Source organism: Pristis pectinata, chromosome 16 (genome assembly GCF_009764475.1).
Source record: "Pristis pectinata isolate sPriPec2 chromosome 16, sPriPec2.1.pri, whole genome shotgun sequence".
Taxonomy (NCBI): domain Eukaryota; kingdom Metazoa; phylum Chordata; class Chondrichthyes; order Rhinopristiformes; family Pristidae; genus Pristis; species Pristis pectinata.
Genome location: NC_067420.1, coordinates 18,141,390 through 18,159,836, shown reverse-complemented (window position 1 = coordinate 18,159,836; position 18,447 = coordinate 18,141,390). Strand labels below are relative to the sequence as shown.

At 37.1% G+C, this 18,447-nt stretch overlaps 1 protein-coding gene across 3 annotated transcripts in view; it reads right to left on the bottom strand.

Moving 5' to 3' along the window:
* Positions 1-2,188: 2,188 nt before the first annotated feature.
* Positions 2,189-18,447, bottom strand: part of LOC127578752 (ubiquitin-conjugating enzyme E2 variant 1-like) — a 68,876-nt gene continuing 52,617 nt past the window's right edge. Inside the window, exons 6-8 of one of the 3 annotated variants that reach the window (XM_052031169.1) lie at positions 9,984-10,132; positions 8,412-8,537; positions 2,189-7,163 (exon numbers count right to left, since the gene is read on the bottom strand). In XM_052031169.1, coding sequence (XP_051887129.1) covers positions 7,017-7,163; positions 8,412-8,537; positions 9,984-10,132 — 422 coding nt within the window. In that variant the 3' untranslated portion in view covers positions 2,189-7,016. The remainder of the gene's footprint in view (positions 7,164-8,411; positions 8,538-9,983; positions 10,133-18,447) is intronic. The other 2 variants (XM_052031167.1, XM_052031168.1) reach the window with 2 other exon arrangements.

Sequence of the window (18,447 nt, the reverse complement as noted above, 5' to 3'; positions counted from 1 at the left end):
ATTGCAATATTCTGCTCCTGCACTCCTAACACCACTTTCATAGAATAAAACTCTTACTGATACAACCTATGGGGTTGGAATTATGCTAATGACAATGTCCATCATTAAAACTCTGCAGGTTTGTAAAACTCTGCCAGCTTCTTGTATGTTTTCTCTTTCCCTTTGGGAAACTGAAGTTTTTGCTCCCGAACAAGTTATTGTTTACCTTATGTTATGGGGGGTTAAAATTAAACAGCTCCACAAAATATTTTGCTAAAAGTTGTGTAAAAAACGTTGCAACTTTCCCTGGTTCAGGCAGAATAAAAGGCATAGTAGAACTCACCTGGAAGTTAGGAATGGAAATTTCAATTAATTTTATCCTCAAACATTTAACTAATTTAGTCCATCTTCCCATAAACACTCACCGTGGAACACCCAGGCTTACACAACATGACTAATTAAAATCCTCACCCTTTCAATTATTCTGAAGCTCAAGGAAGACTGCTTAGCAGCTAGAAACCTAGCGTCATATTTGAGATGGGATACTTCTATCAACTTTCATTCGTAAGCAACTAAAATTATGTAATTTTAGAGTAGTTAAGTGCTCAATTGGTACTTTACTCATATCACCTACAGTAGCATGCAAAAGTTTGGGCACCCCTGGTCAAAATTTCTGTTACTGGGAATAGTTGAATAGAAGATGAACTGATCTCCAAAAGTCAAAGATGAAACCTTCTTTTCAACATTTTAAGCATTAGTGTATTGTTTTTGTTTTGTACAATCTTGAGTGAAAAAAGGAAAGGAGCACCATGCAAAAGTTTGGGCACCCCAAGAGATTTGAGCTCTCCAATAACTTTTACCAAGGTCTCAGACCTTCATTAGCTTGTTAGGGCTATAGCTTGTTCACAATCATCGTTAGGAAAGGCCAGGTAATGCAAATTTCAAAGCTTTATAAATACCCTGACTCCTCAAACCTTGTCCCAACAATCAGCAGCCATGGGCTCCTCTAAGCAGCTGCCTAGCACTCAAAATTAAAATAAACGATGCCCACAGAGCAGGAGAAGGCTATAAGAAGATAGCAAAGCATTTTCAGGTAGCCATTTCCTCAGTTTGTAATGTAGTTAAGAAATGGCAGTTAACAGGAACGGTGGAGGTCAAGTTGAGGTCTGGAAGACCAAGAAAACTTTCCGAGAGAACTGCTCATAGGATTGCTAGAAAGGCAAATCAAAACCCCCGTTTGACTGCAAAAGACCTTCAGGAAGATTTAGCAGACTCTGGAGTGGTGGTGCACTGTTCTACTGTGCAGCAACACCTGTACAAATATGACCTTCATGGAAGAGTCATCAGAAGAAAACCTTTCCTTGGTCCTCACCACAAAATTCAGTGTCAGAAGTTTGCAAAGGAACATCTAAAATAAGCCGGATGCATTTTGGAAACAAGTCCTGTGGACTAATGAAGTTAAAATAGAACTTTTTGTTTGGAGAAAAAAGGGTGCAGAATTTCATGAAAAGAACACCTCTGCAACTGTTAAGCATGGGGGTGGATCGATCATGCTTTGGGCTTGTGTTGCAGCCAGTAGCACGGGAAACATTTCACTGGTAGAGGGAAGAATGAATTCAATTAAATACCAGCAAATTCTGGAAGCAAACATCACACCGTCTGTAAAAGCGCCAAAGATGAAAAGAGGATGGCTTCTACAACAGGATAACGATTCTAAACACACCTCAAAATCCACAATGGACTACCTCAAGAGGCACAAGCTGAAGGTTTTGCCATGGCCCTCACAGTCCCCCAACCTAAACATCAAAAATTTGTGGCTAGACCTCAAAAGAGCAGTGCATGCAAGACGGCCCAAGAATCTCACAGAACTAGAAGCCTTTTGCAAGGAAGAATGGGCAAAAATCTCCCAAACAAGAATTGAAAGACTCTTAGCTGGCTACAGAAAGTGCTTACAAGCTGTGATATTTGCCAAAGGGGGTGCTACTAAGTACTGACCATGCAGGGTGCCCAAACTTTTGCTTCAGGCCCTTTTCCTTTTTTGTTATTTTGAAACTGTAAAAGATGGAAATAAAAAAAGTAATCTTGCTTAAAATATTAAAGAAATGTGTCATCTTTAACTTTATGCCTTTTGGAAATCAGGTCATCTTTTACTCGCTTAGCTATTCACAGTAACAGAAATTTTGACTAGGGGTGCCCAAACTTTTGCATGCCACTGTATCTCAAGTATTCAAACCACCTCTACATGAAATTGCTCAAGATGAAACAACAATATGGCAGACTCCACTGCACAATATTGGAAGCATACACAAGTATCCCCAGTCATCCCCAAGCAGTTCCACATTGGTATTAAGACTCAGCAAGCAGACTTACAAGGTGCATTTACAATGTGGTTTAATTCTTGCTCCCACAACTACAATACCGCCATTTGAAAGCCTTAAAAGGGACTCCTATGAAAACTGTAGATGCTATAAGTACCAAATATAAATGGAGATGCTACTGCACCTCATACTAAGTAATGCATGAATGAAAATACAGATGCCTTAATGCAAAATTTTAAAATAACTTTCAGAACTAAACTAAAATGTCAATCATACCTTCAAATAAAATTTATTTCTGGTAATCAGTATCACTCTTGATAGTGATTAAGTGAATGTGAGTTAATCAGAAGTATCACATGCACTTTGTATGGTTTGACAGTTTGAAGTGTCATACATTCTACATACTACATGCAAGGCATTCAATTATATAGATATCAGTATGCAAAGGAACATTGCCATTTGAAAATTATACGAAAAGGTTGGAATTAGCCACAGCTTTAATTACCTGGCACAAGTGTTCATAGAGGAAAAGGAATAACTACCATTAGCATTTCTTGCCAATGCATTTGAGATGCAATGTGCAAGGCATTTGATTATATAGATTTTCACATATGCAAAGGAGCATTTGAAATCCTCATTACAGAAAAATGGAATCATGATTTGAAAATTATTCAAAACCTGATGTAATAAATATATTTGACTTCTGAAGCCACCACTGAACAGTAGCCCATTAGATTTTTATTTCACTCGACACCCTTTATAAAACTGCATGTTCGCCATCCTACTGCAAGTTGATGTTTTAAACAATGCACATCGCGTCCACTTCCCACTGAACACAGCTCATGTTTCACAGGGTTAATGTTCAGCAACATGCCTGTTTTATGCAAATTGCTTTGTCACACTTTGGTTAAGCATATGCATTAATGAAACTAGAAATTAAAACTTAAGAAAAATCAATTAAACGAAGACTAGGTAGTGCTGAGTTTAATGCTGTCTTCATCCAATTTGTAAAGTGAAATATGAAAGACAATCAATCTAGGAGCCCAAATCAATTTATCTTCACATCCTAGAAGTACTAATTAACTGCAGTAACCTTGATGTGCTTCCAGATGAAATGTTGGGGTAGGCTGGAACTGAGGCTACGGGAACCCACCTTGGTTTTTCTCATATGGCCTTCATATGTACCATCCTAGTTATGGAAAATTGCCAAGAAGCTTTCTTGATTATCAAATATCCAGTTCCTTTCCGGTGTACATCAATTTAATGGCATTTCTTTTTAAAAACTTCCCAGCATTGTATTCAAATTTTATTCTTTAAAAATCTTACTTTACTCTCTGGTATTTCCTTATGTTAAAGGGTTATCAATGGAAAACACAGAGGAGAAATAAATTTCCTTCTAATTTCTAATGAATGCTTTGTAAGTAGGAATAAACCAGTGTGACAGCATAAAGATGGTGTAGGACAGGCAGGTAGAGAGAATCATATCAAAGTAAGAGGGCAGATTGTCAGAATGCAGCATGGAATAGGGAAACAAAGATAATCTAGGAACTATGATTTATTCTTATTTACTGTGTGGGGTTTCAGGGAGAGTTTGAAGTATTTAATGGACTAACAAATACAAGATTTCTACATTAAGATATAGACTGCCCTGTGCTCCAAGACATTTAAAATTAATGGAAAACTTCAAAATATATTAATAATTTCTTCCATGCATGTTGAGGGTTGAGACACAAATCAGCCAAGGTCCAACTGCTTGGCAAAATATACACAAGGAAATGAATTGCCCAAGTTCAAAATCAGGCCTGAATATTTCAAGAACAGGTTTCAGAAAAAAAAGAATGGAATTTATGTTGAACATTGTATACTCAGTGCTATATAATAGAACATCTTGTTTACCAGCCCTGGCATAAAATACACCTAGGCACGTCAGGCAACAACTAAAAAAGGAACAACCACTGAAATTTAAACTGCACTTTGCATTACTAGGTATGTTTCTTGGAAAGGATTCCAAAAAGGTGCTAGTTGCTGTAGCCCACACAGTGGTACAAAACATTTAATTGGTTAATCAACCCAGGGACAATATGCGCAAATATCTTTTGCCACTTTTAATGCATGTACTATTCAGTGATTAATTATTTGAACAAATGCAATAATGAAAACTGCTACATCTTTCATTTACGGATACTTCAAAGATCAGATTTCATTTTTTGGGGGGGGGGGGGAAACAAACGCATTTCACCTGGAATTATTCGATACAATTGCTTACAATCTTATAGTCAAATGAACATCTTTAAAATGATGAGCCAAGCAGGAGCTACAGCTGAGAAATATTCTCCAGGTTACTGACAAGTTCACATTTTAATATTAATGTTTATGTTTGAACAAGAGTTGCATTGAAAATTGAGACAGGCAAGTCTGTTTTTCACCTGTCACTTTTTATTGCTCATTCTTTTGCCCTATGCAAATAAAACACTTGCTGGTCCAAAACTCCAGCCTGCCTTATAGGATTACATAATTTATTTTGCAGACTTTTGGAAGAAGCTGTAAAATTTCAGTAGCTGGAGTATACAGTAAAAGGTTTTATTTCACCTCCAGATTTCTCCATTTACTTAGGTACTGGGCAGAAAATTCACTCATCATTGTGAATACAAAGATCTCTAGAAGAAATTCTCAATGTAAAAACCCTTAAAAACACATTAAAATGTTTTTCCTAACTTAATAACAGCCAACTTCATGATTATATAAGGCTTAACAAAGTAAATGCTGAGAAGCTGATTTACCCAACTGAAAAAACTAAGATTTGCAATAATATTCTCAGAATAAGAGCTTGCCTATTGAGGACTAAGAGGAGATGAAATTTCTTCATTCAGAAGACATGTACTTTTTGGATTTTCATTCCTTAAGGGCAACTAATCTATACAAGAATGAGATCAATAATTTTTTTTAAAAACAGATATCAAAGGCAAACAATGAGGACAGGACGGGAAAGCAGGACTAATGTAGCATTTACCAAATGACAAAGCAGGGTCAATGGGCTGCATGGTGAACACTGGCTTCCAATTTTTATCTCTGATTTAAAAGAGGAAGTTATCAACATTGTTGCCTTTTTTTTGTCTGAAGAAGTGTCACTGCAGGGGAATTGTGGTAAGACTTAGAATCTGGGGTAGCATTAAAAAAAATTTCAGCACAGAAACAGATGACAGGAAGTTTGTCATACAGTGCAGATCAAAAACCAGAATAATCTTGCAATTCAACTTGGAAGGATGACATCTGCACTAAGGAAAACCAGAAGTGGAAATAGGGGTGGTAGTAGATGTGGACACTAGGGGACCAAAAAGCTTTCACCTGAATAATACATGGGCCAACAGCAGTACACCCTTAGATGGACTACTGCAACATTTTCTATTCCTAGTCATGATTATCAATTAAAACAAAGAAAAAGCAGTCCAGTTTGTGGATTCAAGCTCGGAGAACCAGATTGTGCTTTCATATAAATCAAGCCACATTGTGCAATGGTCAATGAGTTTTATCTTATTAGCTGAAGTCCCAGAAACAAAGCAATTGCTCCAAGTTATTGAACTGCTGTTCAGCAGGAATACAGAAACCAATTCAAATTCTGCAACTAATGCAGACAAACTTCCAAAAGATACAAGTAGCGCAAACATATCCAAATATATATTTTAAATGCCTTATTTCTATTACAATTGCCTTAAGTGCAGTACAAGACACTAGTATTAAGTCCACTAGAAAGTACAAGAAAAAGCTTAAATGATGAATTTAAGATGTTTTTGTCTTTCATTTTATATGCCCTTGTACTTCTGATTCAAACAAAGCTAATGCATTTACAATTTAGCTTAAATATAATCCATGTATTACCCTTAATTCACAATTTTAATATTTCAAAATTAGGTTGACACAATAAAAGGCTATCAATAGAATACCATTAAGTTATGTTAAATTCTTTAATTTCCGAGACTGTTATATCCATACATCTAATATCTTAAACATTTTTCAACAAAATATGCTTTTAATGGAAACAATGGCTGTTTAAGAGTTGTGATGATATCTGCTGCTTTAAAATGTGGCTTTGTACAAATATGAATGTCAAAAAATTTCTGGACGCACCAAATAGTTATACACGTAGCTTGCATCCACAATACAGCAAACTAAGGTTAGTGGTCCAAAATACATCAGCCGTGTTCAGCATTTACTAGAGACAGCACAAAGGAAAAGTTGGCTCTGAAAGTAAGATAAATCCCATTGGCAGATGGAGACCAGAAAACAATACTGTACTGATCATTCCAACCTTTGTGTTTGGACTCTAATAAATAGCCCTGAGCTTTAATACTATTGCAAAGGGACAATAATTTAAAGGGCAAACCTGCAGCAAGTGTCTGTGTGATGTGCATATTCACAGCTTTAGCTAAATGTGCCACACTGGTCTCAACAGTACTAATTTCAATAGATAATTCCTGACAACAAAAATTCTACTGTGTAGACAGTGGTTACGCGCAAGATTATTTGTGTTATCATACAACTTTTGTCCAACAAAAACAATTAGTATTGGCTTACATTTACAGTATTAAGATTAATTGCTTTTTTAATGGGAATTATTCTTTTTCCAGTACTTTGAGATCTACAAGATGCGCCTAGAAAAAAAATTACTACGGTACGGTGGAAAATGAAGTAAGCTTGAATTGAGGGAGGAACGATTCCAGATTAATTGCTGTAACTTTGTCCTTCAGGGGGCTGAGCAAGTTTCCCATTTTCTTTACACATCATTTGACGCCGAAGCTCCGTCAGAATAATTTTGATACTATATGAATTCTGCCATTTACCTAGAACTGATATGCTTTTTGGATCCACCTGGAAAAATGCAAATACAAAAGTTACAAAACTGAAGCATACATTTTCACTTTTTAATTGATTTAAAGGAAGGAACTATGGGTATCTTAAATTTTATACATTTAAATACAGGACCGAAAATCAGGTCAATAATTTGTTATATTAAACAATTTTTCTGTTTAATAATATTCTTCAAGCTCAATTATGTGATCCTATATATTATGACAAGCATCAGACAACTAACATTTCCAACTGATATTCAAAATATGCCTCAGGGTACAATGTCTTTAAAAAGTCCAAAAAAAACAAATTAATTCAATCAGGGACAAGTGATAAATAATGCCATGCTATTACTGAATATATTAAAAACTGCCTTAACCAGAAGACAAATTTAAGTGCAGTACTATGAACACAACAATATTAAAATATTCCACATGCACTCTGTAGGCTGGAGCAGGGCATCTTCCTCAAGTTGGTGTTCCATAATTAAGAATTGCTCCATCTTGTGGATTAACCTAAACTAACTCAATTCATGCTACTCAGGTTAGACAAATTTCAGGCCTAATCAGTGATAGAAGTGGAACTCAAAATCATCTCATTTAAGTTATTGCAGGTCTGCTATATTGTCAACCCATTCAAATCATGGAAAAGACTAAATTGGTACAATTAAAAGACAGACCAATATTAAAATGTAACTGTGCGGAAAACTTGTTTAAAATTATCTACTCCTAGTTGTACTCAATTTTCCAAATCCTCTTTTTGGTTATCAGTTTATAGTTGTGATAAAGATTTTTGGTGGGCCAGATGTCAAAGGAAACCATTCCAGGAAGACAAAAAAAAAAATCAGCATAGATCAGAAATGAAACCGGGTTTAATTCCCACCGCTGTCTATAAGGAGTTTGTACGTTCTCCCCGTGTCTGCGTGGGTTTCCTCTGGGTTCTGCGGTTTCCTCCCACATTCCAGAGACATACAGGTTAGGAGTTATGGGCATGCTACGTTGGCACCGGAAGAGTGGTGACACTTGCGGGCTGCCCCCAGAACACTATGCATAAAGATGTATTTCACTGTGTTTCAATGTACATGTGACCAAGATATCTATACTTAAACTTTTCAAAAGTTTAAATTCTCAATCAAAATTAAGCATCGAGATGTCAAGCTAAATCTTCATTCTTGTTCAAAAATTTACCAAGGATTTTTCCAATACTATGGTATAGTGACAATGAGATTATAAAGACAGTCAAAAATGCTCTAATGGTAAACAGACTCACCGTTCCATTGGAACTATTTACTCCATTCATATTTATTTTCGTTACAAATCTAACATGTGGAGCTACCTCTGGATATCTAGGTCCACAGTCTATTTTAAGGCTGTATATTCGATTTTCATAAATTGTCTGTAAAAAGAAAAATGTTTTAACTTTACACAGTTCTACAATAAATAAAATACAGATAATTGTACAAGAAAAAAAATCGAATTGCTGAAGGAACTCAGCAGATCAGGCAGCATCTGTGGAGGCAGAGAGATAGTTGAATTTCAGGTCAAAATCCTGAAATAGGATTCCAGCATCTGCAATCTCATGTCTCCATATTAGAAAATTTCTACACCTCGAATTCCAGTTAAAATGTTTGCCATTTCAGAACAGAGGATTCAAACTGTATTTTTCATTTGGTACTTCCATTTTGACCATTGAGAAAGTTGAAACAGCTCAAAAAGCTTTCAACAGAAATGAACAGTCAGAAGTTTAACAACTCTCCAGTGTGCTGCTGACTTTGGCAGTTTTCCTTCAGTGAATCATATTGTTAAGTAGCATTTAAATCACCTTGTAACTTTAGCATCCTGAAATGCAAACTAAAATTAAATTAATATTTGAATCTGGCCATCCAGATTCATGGTAATTAGGCTCATAGATCATCAGAAAAACGAGAAAAAGCAGAACAAAAAAAATGTTAAGCAAGTAGGCAGAGAGTTGCAGCAGGTAGCACTGCTGGCTCACAGCTCTAGTCCTGACCTCTGATGCTATGTTGACTTGCATCAAGTGACCATGTGCATTTTCCATGGGTGCTCCAGTTTATTCCCAAAGGACTTTTGGCTGGTTGATTAGTTGCTTACTGTAAATTAGTGTATATAGAAGATAGACAAATCATGGTGGATTTGATGGGAATGAAATGAGAAAATAGGTTAGAGAAATGGAGTGGGATTGAACTGAGAGCAATCATGGAGTAGATGGGCTGAATGGCCCCCACCCATGTTGCAAATATGAAATACGAAAATTTGAGCATACATTACTAAACTTCAGTTCACCTAAAATTCATTTGCAAAATTGTGGAACCCCCATTTCTAGAAATAATTTGCTAAATAGCATGATGCTACAAAAGGTGACATGCACTCAAAAAAAACACACATTCCTCAAGCTGATAAAAATTGCTAATACAAAGTTTGAATTTATTTCAAGGACATCTGTATTCTAAAAGAGGTGACGAAACCATGTTTTCATTCCACAACTGCACTCACTTCAAGTTTATAGATGCACAGTCATTTTAATTTTTGAGTCTGCAGCTGATAGATAAGGCAAGAACTTCAGGAAATTTAGAACAAATATGAACATGTAATTGAACTAGGTGAGCCAGTCTAAATGAATCTAGAACAAAGGAAAAGGGACTTCTGCTCCATTTTTTAAAAAAAATACACAACGGAACCTGATCTGGAAGTTTATACGTCTTTTCTATACTCCAAAATTCTGCATTTCTTAACACAGAACATTAAACTCAAAAATCATACAAATCCTGGGTAACTAGATAATTATCACTGCAACCAATGACACTTTTAAAACCTTACTCACTCTGGCAGGTCCAACAATCATCCCTGTCCACCTCGTAAGTGTCATATCTTCGTCATCTTCAAGTCCCCAACTTACTGTCCCATCACTTGCTCCCTTCTGGCCATCTTCTAGTTCTTCCAAAAGGCGAAAATTACGTGGAACTGTTACAGCTGCAACAGACAATACAATTTAAACTAAATGTTTTTTTTTCCTCCCACACACACAAAAATAGGGGTCAGGCAGCATCTGTGCAGCGAGAAACCACCTAAAACATTAATGATTTCTTCCACAGATGTCTGATCTGCTAAGTATTTCCAGCATTTTTATTTCAGATCTGTAGCAGTTTTTTGCTTTGACTAGTTTTACACTTGAAGCAAAACTTTTATCGTTAATTTCCAAATTAAATTACAATACATTTAATGTGAAGACTGAGAAATTTGCAGTATACATGGCCATTCAGCCCACCATTCCATGCTAGCTAAAAAGATACCACGAAAAGCCAAGGACGGACACAGAGACAAATCCCAAAGCTGTCTTCCAGTTCCAAGCTCCCTTTTGAACATTACCCTTTGCTTTCTATCCAATTTGCCACTTTCTCTTCAATGCAATAGACGTATACTTTTCCATTCAGTAAAGCCACTGAACTTTTATCTCTGTACAACAAAAATTTAAAGCATGCATCTTCACACATTTGATTACCTAATTACACAATTCTACAATGAGGTAATCTTGAGTGAAGAGGGAAACAAGGTCAGCAAGAAACCCAAAGCTTAGAGACAATATTCATAAAATTACTCAAGCCTTGCTTTGTGCTTTGGAAGGATGTTGTCTGGGAAAATCATGAAATGCTTCCTGTTTAAACAACATATTGAAATATTAGTGTTTTATAGAAGACTGATAATGGCAATTCACTTTGAATTCACCTTATAAATCAACAGGACTACAGGATTGTGGGACATGACATTATAACCTTTAATCACACCTTAATTACTGGAAGACAATTCATAAAAATGCTGAAGGATACATCCCTTTGATGGAGCAAACTAGTTTTTAAAAAAGTGCCGCAGAGATGTTATTTTTGCCACATGCACCAGCTCTGAAGGATGAAAAAAGTTTGATCCGCACAGGTGCCTCCAAACCTTGCTTTAAAAAAAACTTTGTCAAGAGATTTGTTTGATTAGTAAAACAGTAAATGCCATATTCTCCATCTTTAGTTAAGCTGAAAAGGCAAACAGGTCTCGGAGATTTACTGGTCCGTCTCTAATTTCTAATGCCTTCAAAAAGGTAAAAGTTTAGAAATACATGCTGTATACTGTACAAATACTAGAATAATAGATTCCACTCAAACCTTTCTTGCCAAAAAGAAACAAATCTAGAGATGCAAAAAAATGTAAAGCTATTTATGGAAATACAGGATAGTGCGAAATTCATAGATGAAAATGTACTACTGGTCTGCAAAATACTAACATCTACATAGTTTACTTCCTGTATTTTTCTTTTTGGCACAAACCTACAGGAAGCAACACATTCTTCTGGCAAAGTTGAGTTTTCATAGCAATGGCAGAAATAATTCATAATTATTAGCTATCAGAACTTCTGTCCAGATTAAAGTGTGAATGAATCACAAAACAAACACAAAGTTTCCCCTAATACTGTCCTCTAACTTGAATGAAGTGTATTCTACTAGCTGTATATCAATGATTCAAATTAGTTAATCCACCTTGTACATTTTAGTTATTGGGTCCATTTAAAAAACAAGCTCTATTTTGAAAAACTGTAAATTGCTGCCAAAGTACATCTTAGATCTTCAATTAATACAGCCATTTATAGTTAACAAATACTCTACAAGTTGAAAGCAAGACCTAATGTAATGATCAAAGTTAGTTGATTCCATATTCTAAGCAGTGGCTCATCTAATAGCTCTATAAACAAATCTTGTTTGGCTTTTTTTTAAAAAAACTTTAAAAACTCTTGCTCTTTCATAATGAAAATTTCATTAGTTTCACATGGCTGGTGGTTCAACAAGAGAATTTTACAGATGTTAGGAGACGGAACTAATGCAATGGCAAGGAAAGAAGCAATGGATGAGGACGGCAAGATACATTCAGCAGAATTTTGGATGAGCTGGCTGACTGCATAGGTCAACTAGGACATCAATTAGATTGATGAGAGGAATTCTTTCTGGCGAAGGTGGGAAATACAAGTTCAGTTGGGGACAGAATTTATAAGTTATCTCATACAACCTGGCAGAGCACCAGAGGGCACAATCAGTAACAAGTGGAATCTGTGACAAGGCATCAAACTCAATTGTTTCAGCATATTCAAAGAACTTAGTTGCTCAGTTGTCCCATGAGCACAGCATGTCAAAATTGGTGACCCAGCCTCCAGGCATTCATCCCAAGGACCCACAGCCTGCCTGATGTCCTTTGATAACAGGTTCTTTTCATCATTTTCAATGTCTCTGACATTGAAACTGAGTTTAAACAAGTATAGTTAAAAACACTGGAAAACTTAACATATTAAAGATCGGTGAGCCCATTCAATGGAACGAGGCTGCACTGAAGACATCAACTAAGCTGAGAGGCCTGTTAGAAAACTTTATAGTGCCCCCTTAACTCAGCAAGTTATGGAATGCCCCTGGGGACTGTGCACCTGCATCTGAACTCCAGCATGTTGCATACTTTCACTCTACATTGTGTAGTGAACACAACAAGATCACAGACAGCATTCACTGAGACTGCCATCTGTGATTTGGTGAGGATGTTACACTGCTGTTGCCAGATTTAAGGGGAGAGCTGTAGGGGGTTAAAAAAAAAGATTTTTGAATGTCAAGCGCTTGGAGAGCAGACACCTTTAGTGGATTACCAAAATTCTATTCTTAACCAGCAGTTTAGTAGGTCTGAAGTCAAAGAGAAGGTCTCAAAGACAAGATCATTTATCCATCCCCGTTGATCCCTTTCAACAATCTAGCAGAAACAAAAAGTAGATGGGCAAAAATCTTCATATTTTTGTTGTTGTTTAAAATTTAAAAGCAATTCCACCCCCACCCCCCAAACTGTGATTCCACTGGCACAAGTTATTTGCTAGTTGAACCTTCCCTTCTTGGAGTTAAATTAAGTTTTAAATTTCATCTTTCAAAATTTATGGCTATTAAAATATTAGTTTTTAAATAGACTATGGACTTTAAAAGTTACTCTATTATGATCCAAGATTACAACATCTTTAAGCGAACAACATTAAAGCCAAAGCAGGTAGGAAGATGCATCTTGAAACATTTGATAAATCTGAAATTCTCCCCAAAAATTGGGAGAAGTATTTATTAAGTTACTGCTTGCAATTTAAAGCTCCAATGATCCAACTGTGTTATTTAATACACCTACCTGCCATTTCAAGCAATAAGTCACTATGGAATCCATTCACAAAAAAAAAATCAAATTAGGATTCTGTATAATTTTAGAAAAATAGCTTTCAATATTGATTGTATTTAAAGATAAATTTTTAAGTTCAAAAAGTATTTGATCAATATAAATAAATCTATTGTTAATCATTGCTCAACTAATACAACCTACAGTATCAGTTAACTTCAGTACCTTGATTTACTGAGTATTCTAAATATGTATATTTTGCCAGTGCTTTTTGGCAAGTCAATGAGCAATCAAAATTTAGTTCACCACTGTGGTCAAATGACATGCAAATCCATGTTCCTTCAGTAGCAGATGTATGACAATGATTAAGAATGATGTTATCTTTTCCCAGCCTTAAAAACTTGACCCAACTGCTATCCAGATCGGGAGAAGCCATATTTCCCACATAATGTGGGAAAGCAAAACCTTCCTGGTCTATAATGAAGGCTGAAGAAAATTTGGATTATTCTTGGAGTTAGAGGGAAAGTAAATTTCTATTTAATCAATAGGACATGTTAGACAAGTAGTTGGACAAATTAGAGACAAGGATGGAGAAAGCTGAGTGTTTAAACAGAAAGTGTCATCAATGCACACCAGCAGAATTATAATGTAGAAACACTGGAAGAGTGGCGTGATCAACTACATAGTTACTTTATCAATCACAAGCCGTCATTTACAAACAAAAGCTGAAAGTGCTGGCAACACTCAGCAGGTCAGACAATATCTATGGAAACGTCTGCAATTTTTTGATTGTCATTTAAGAGTCTGATAATACCCACTTCATTACTGTGTCAGTAGCAGATGCCCAATTGGAGGGATTTGTCCATGGAGTTCTGGAAAATTGCATGGATTTGGCATGCAATAGCATATCCAAAGAGCTGAGAGAAAAGCAAGGCCTTGGAAAGACACTAGGAGTTTGGTGGTAATAGGATTGAGGAAGGAGGAGGAGGATAGTCTTGGAGTTTGGCAATAGGGAGGAAGTCAAGTTCAGCACTTGGATGGAAGGGAATGCCAAAAGGTAGCTCAGACTGGTAGAATAGGGGAGTGGAAGTGCCAGAAGTTAATCAGATGCCTTCAAAGTTAGGAGGTAGAAGACCAAGGTCCCTGTACTTAGAGGACAGAGAGAAGAGAGGACAGACAATAGTTTGCCACAGAGGAAAAAGTGGGTATCATCTTTACATTCAGATTGAACAATAAGCAATTTTAATCGGAGAGAGCAAGGTCCACTCAAATAATGGTTGTTAATGGCAAAACTGTCATTTAAGACAGTGTCCCTTGAATTCAAGGGAGCACATGTTCAATTAGTGCTTCTGGAAAGAGAACAGAAAATAATGCGAGCGAGATCAGTGAAATATATAGGAAGCATTACTGCAGCAACAACTGCAAGCAAGCATTCACACCAGATTGAGCAATCATCTGGGCACCAGAACTACCAACACCCCTAACCAAGCTGTTCCAGTACACTTGAAACACAGGCATCTACCCTACTGCATATGGAACATTGCCTAGTCTACTCTCAATCATCAGCAAAATGATTGAAGGTGTTGCCAGTGCTATCAAGTGGCACTTGCTCACCAACAACCTGGTCTCCAATATCCAATTTTGGTTTCACCGACAATTCTGTTCCAGATCTCATCACAGCCTTGGTTCAAGTAATAAGCTGAAGAGCCAAATTTCAGGAAGTGACAGGAGGGTGACTGCCCTTGACGTCAAGAAAACACTCCACTGAATGTGTCATTTGAGGAGCCCTAATAAAATACAATCAATGGGCATCAAGGGGAAAACATTCCAATGTACAAAAAGGTACAGTTGCTGACGGTCAGCCCTAGAACACTGCTGCAATAATTTCACAGGACAATGTCCTAGGCCCAAATCTTCTTTAGCTGTGCCAATGACCTTCCTTTCACCACAATACCAGAAGTGGGATATTTGCTAATGGCTAGTGTTCAATCCCATTTGGAAATATTCAGAAATTAAAACAGTCTATGGCTGCATGCAGCAAGAACTAGACAACCTGCTGGAATGAGATCATAACATGCCAGCAGCACTCACATCATAAGTGCCACACAATCAGCATTTCCATCAAAAGCAAGTCTAATGACCCACCTCTGCCATTCAATGGCATTATGATCACCAAGTACCACACTATCAACATTCTGGAGCTCAACATTGACTGGAAACTCAACTGGACCAGCCACATAAAGCTTGGTATCTTACAACACAAGACACCTTCTGACACCCCGAAGTCTTTTGACAATCTACAAAGAACAAAGCAAGAACATGGTGGAATACTTAACAATTGCCTGGATGAATAAAAGCTCCAACATAAGGACCTCAACACCACACAGATCAAAGCACCACGCTTGCCTGGCACCACATCCACGACATTAAACATTCATCCCCTCTACCAGTGTAGCATTGGAGTGGACACCATCTACAAAATGCACTGCGGTTATGCATTTTGTCCACTCCAATAGCACCTCCCAACCCTGTGATGTTCACCAAGGATAAAGGGCAGCAGGCATACAGGAGCACCACTACTTGCAGGTTGCCCTCCAAGTCGCAATCCCAACTAGGAAATACTTTGCTGGATTGAAATACCAGAATACTCTCCCCAACAGCATCCTGGCACTATGTTTAACTGAGGGCCTGCAACAGATCAAGGTGGCTCACCACCACATTTAAGGGCAACCAGTTCAGCACTTTATCATCCAGGTCAGGATGATTTACTTAGAAATACTGTACATCCTCAGTATTTGATCAATACCAGCTTATGTGCCTCACATCAAATCAAGCATGGAAAATTTTTATGGGTTCAATAAAGTTTGAATGGACTGTGGTCCATTCAAAATTTGGTATCCAAGCAGAACTTCACTTTTGACAGTTTATATCAGCAAACACCAAGGAGTTCAAGGACTGGATGCACCATCCCTTCATACACACCACTTCAACCTGGATCCCAGTCTTAGAAACTGCCCCGAAATACTTTGGGATAATCTTCACAATTCTTACAGTAGTTAAGTAACAGTATTACAGAAAGTTAGAGCTTACATCCTACTGCTCCAAGAGTGTCTACAGAAAGTACACATCTTGGTTATGATCCACCACAAGTTCCTAGCTCTAGAACCATTCGAACAGATTGACAAACTACTAAGATAATGAGGTATGAACCAGATACCATGACATTAATTGCTGGGAAAATGCTGGAGTTCGTGATCGAGGAAGTGATAGGAGGGCACATAAAGCATGATCACAGGGCAAAGTCAGCATGGCTTTATGAAAGGGAAATTCGGTAGACACTTTTGGTAGGTCAAATATGTTGGTGGAATATAGTCTTAATGGTAGGACTCTTGGCAGTGTGGAGGATCAGAGGGATCTTGGGGTCCGAGTCCATAGGATGCTCAAAGTGGCTGCGCAGGTTGACTCTGTGGTCAAAACGGCATAGGGTGTATTGTCCTTCATCAATAGGGGAATTGAATTTAGGAGCAGGGAGGTATTGTTGCAGCTATATAGGTCCCTGGTCAGACCCCATTTGGCGTACTGTGCTCAGTTCTGGTCACCTCACTACAGGAAAGATGTGGAAGCCATAGAGAGGGTGCAGAGGAGATTTACGAGGATGCTGCCTGGAATGCAGAGCATGCCTTATGAAAGCAGGTTGAGGGAACTCGGCCTTTTGTCCTTGGAGAGACGGAGGATGGGGGGGGGGGGGGAGAACCTGATTGTGGTGTATAAGATGATGAGAGGTAGTGATAGGGTAGATAGTCAGAGGCTTTCCCCCCAGGACTGAATTGATGGCCACAAGAGGACATAGGTTTAAGGTGCTGGGGAGTAGATATAGAGGAGATGCCAGGGGTAAGTTTTTTCACTCAGAGAGTAGTGACTGCGTGGAATGGGCTGCCAAAAACGGTGGTGGAGGCTGATACGATCGGGTCTTTCAAAAGACTGTTAGATAGGTACATGGAGCTGAGTAAAATAGAGGGCTATGGGTAAGCCTAGTAATTTCTTTCTTTTTCAATCTTTTTATTAGTTTTCAAATTAACACAGATTGATATATAGCATCAATATTTATACATGTAATACAAAGAGATCAGGATAACAATCATAGCATATATAATCATAAAGAACAAAATATAAAAAAAATCTGTAGATCCAACGATCTCTTAGTAAATGAATAATATAAAAGGAAAGAAAAAGATTATATAAATTTAAAAAACCCAAATCAATAAAAAAAATTATAAACAATAGAAACTAAACAAAAAAACTTTTCAAAAGAAAAACAAACAACAAAAAGGGAAAAAACTGGGCTAAAATTTCTCAGTAGAAACAGAGCAATATTATGTTGTCAAGTCTGTTCCTCCAAGTTGGAAAGTTATTGAAAGGGGATCTACATCATGTGAAAATATTGAATAAATGGACTCCAAATATCTTCAAATTTAAGCAAAGGATCAACAGTACCACTCCTAATTTTTTCCAAGTTTAAACATGATATAGTTTGAGAAAACCATTGAAGTAGTAGGGGGTATTGGATCCTTCCATTTAAGCAAAATGGATCATTTGGCCATTAATGTAACAAAAGCAATCATACTGTTAGCGGAAGGAGATAAATGGCCAGACTCTATCCTTGGTAATCCAAAAATTGCAGTGATAGGGCGAGGTTGTAAATCAATCTTCAATATGTTTGAAATAATGTTAAAGATGTCTTTCCAATATTTTTCTAGAAGAGGACAGGACCAAAACATGTGTGTCAAAGAAGCCACATTCGATTTACATCTATCACATATAGGATTTATATGGTTATAGAAATGAGCTAACTTATCTTTGGACATATGGGTCCTGTGGGCTACCTTAAACTGTATCAACGAGTGTCTGGCACACATTGAAGATGTATTGACTAAATGAAGAATTTTCTTCCAAGTCCCTATAGGTATAGATGTCTGGAGTTCACTTTCCCACTCATTCTTAATTTTGTCTAATGATTCTAGACGTATTTTCATAATTAAATCATAAATTATCGCTATCAAGCCCTTCTGATAAGGATTAAGACCTAAAATTTTTTCCGTAGTTTCAATTTTGTAAGGTGT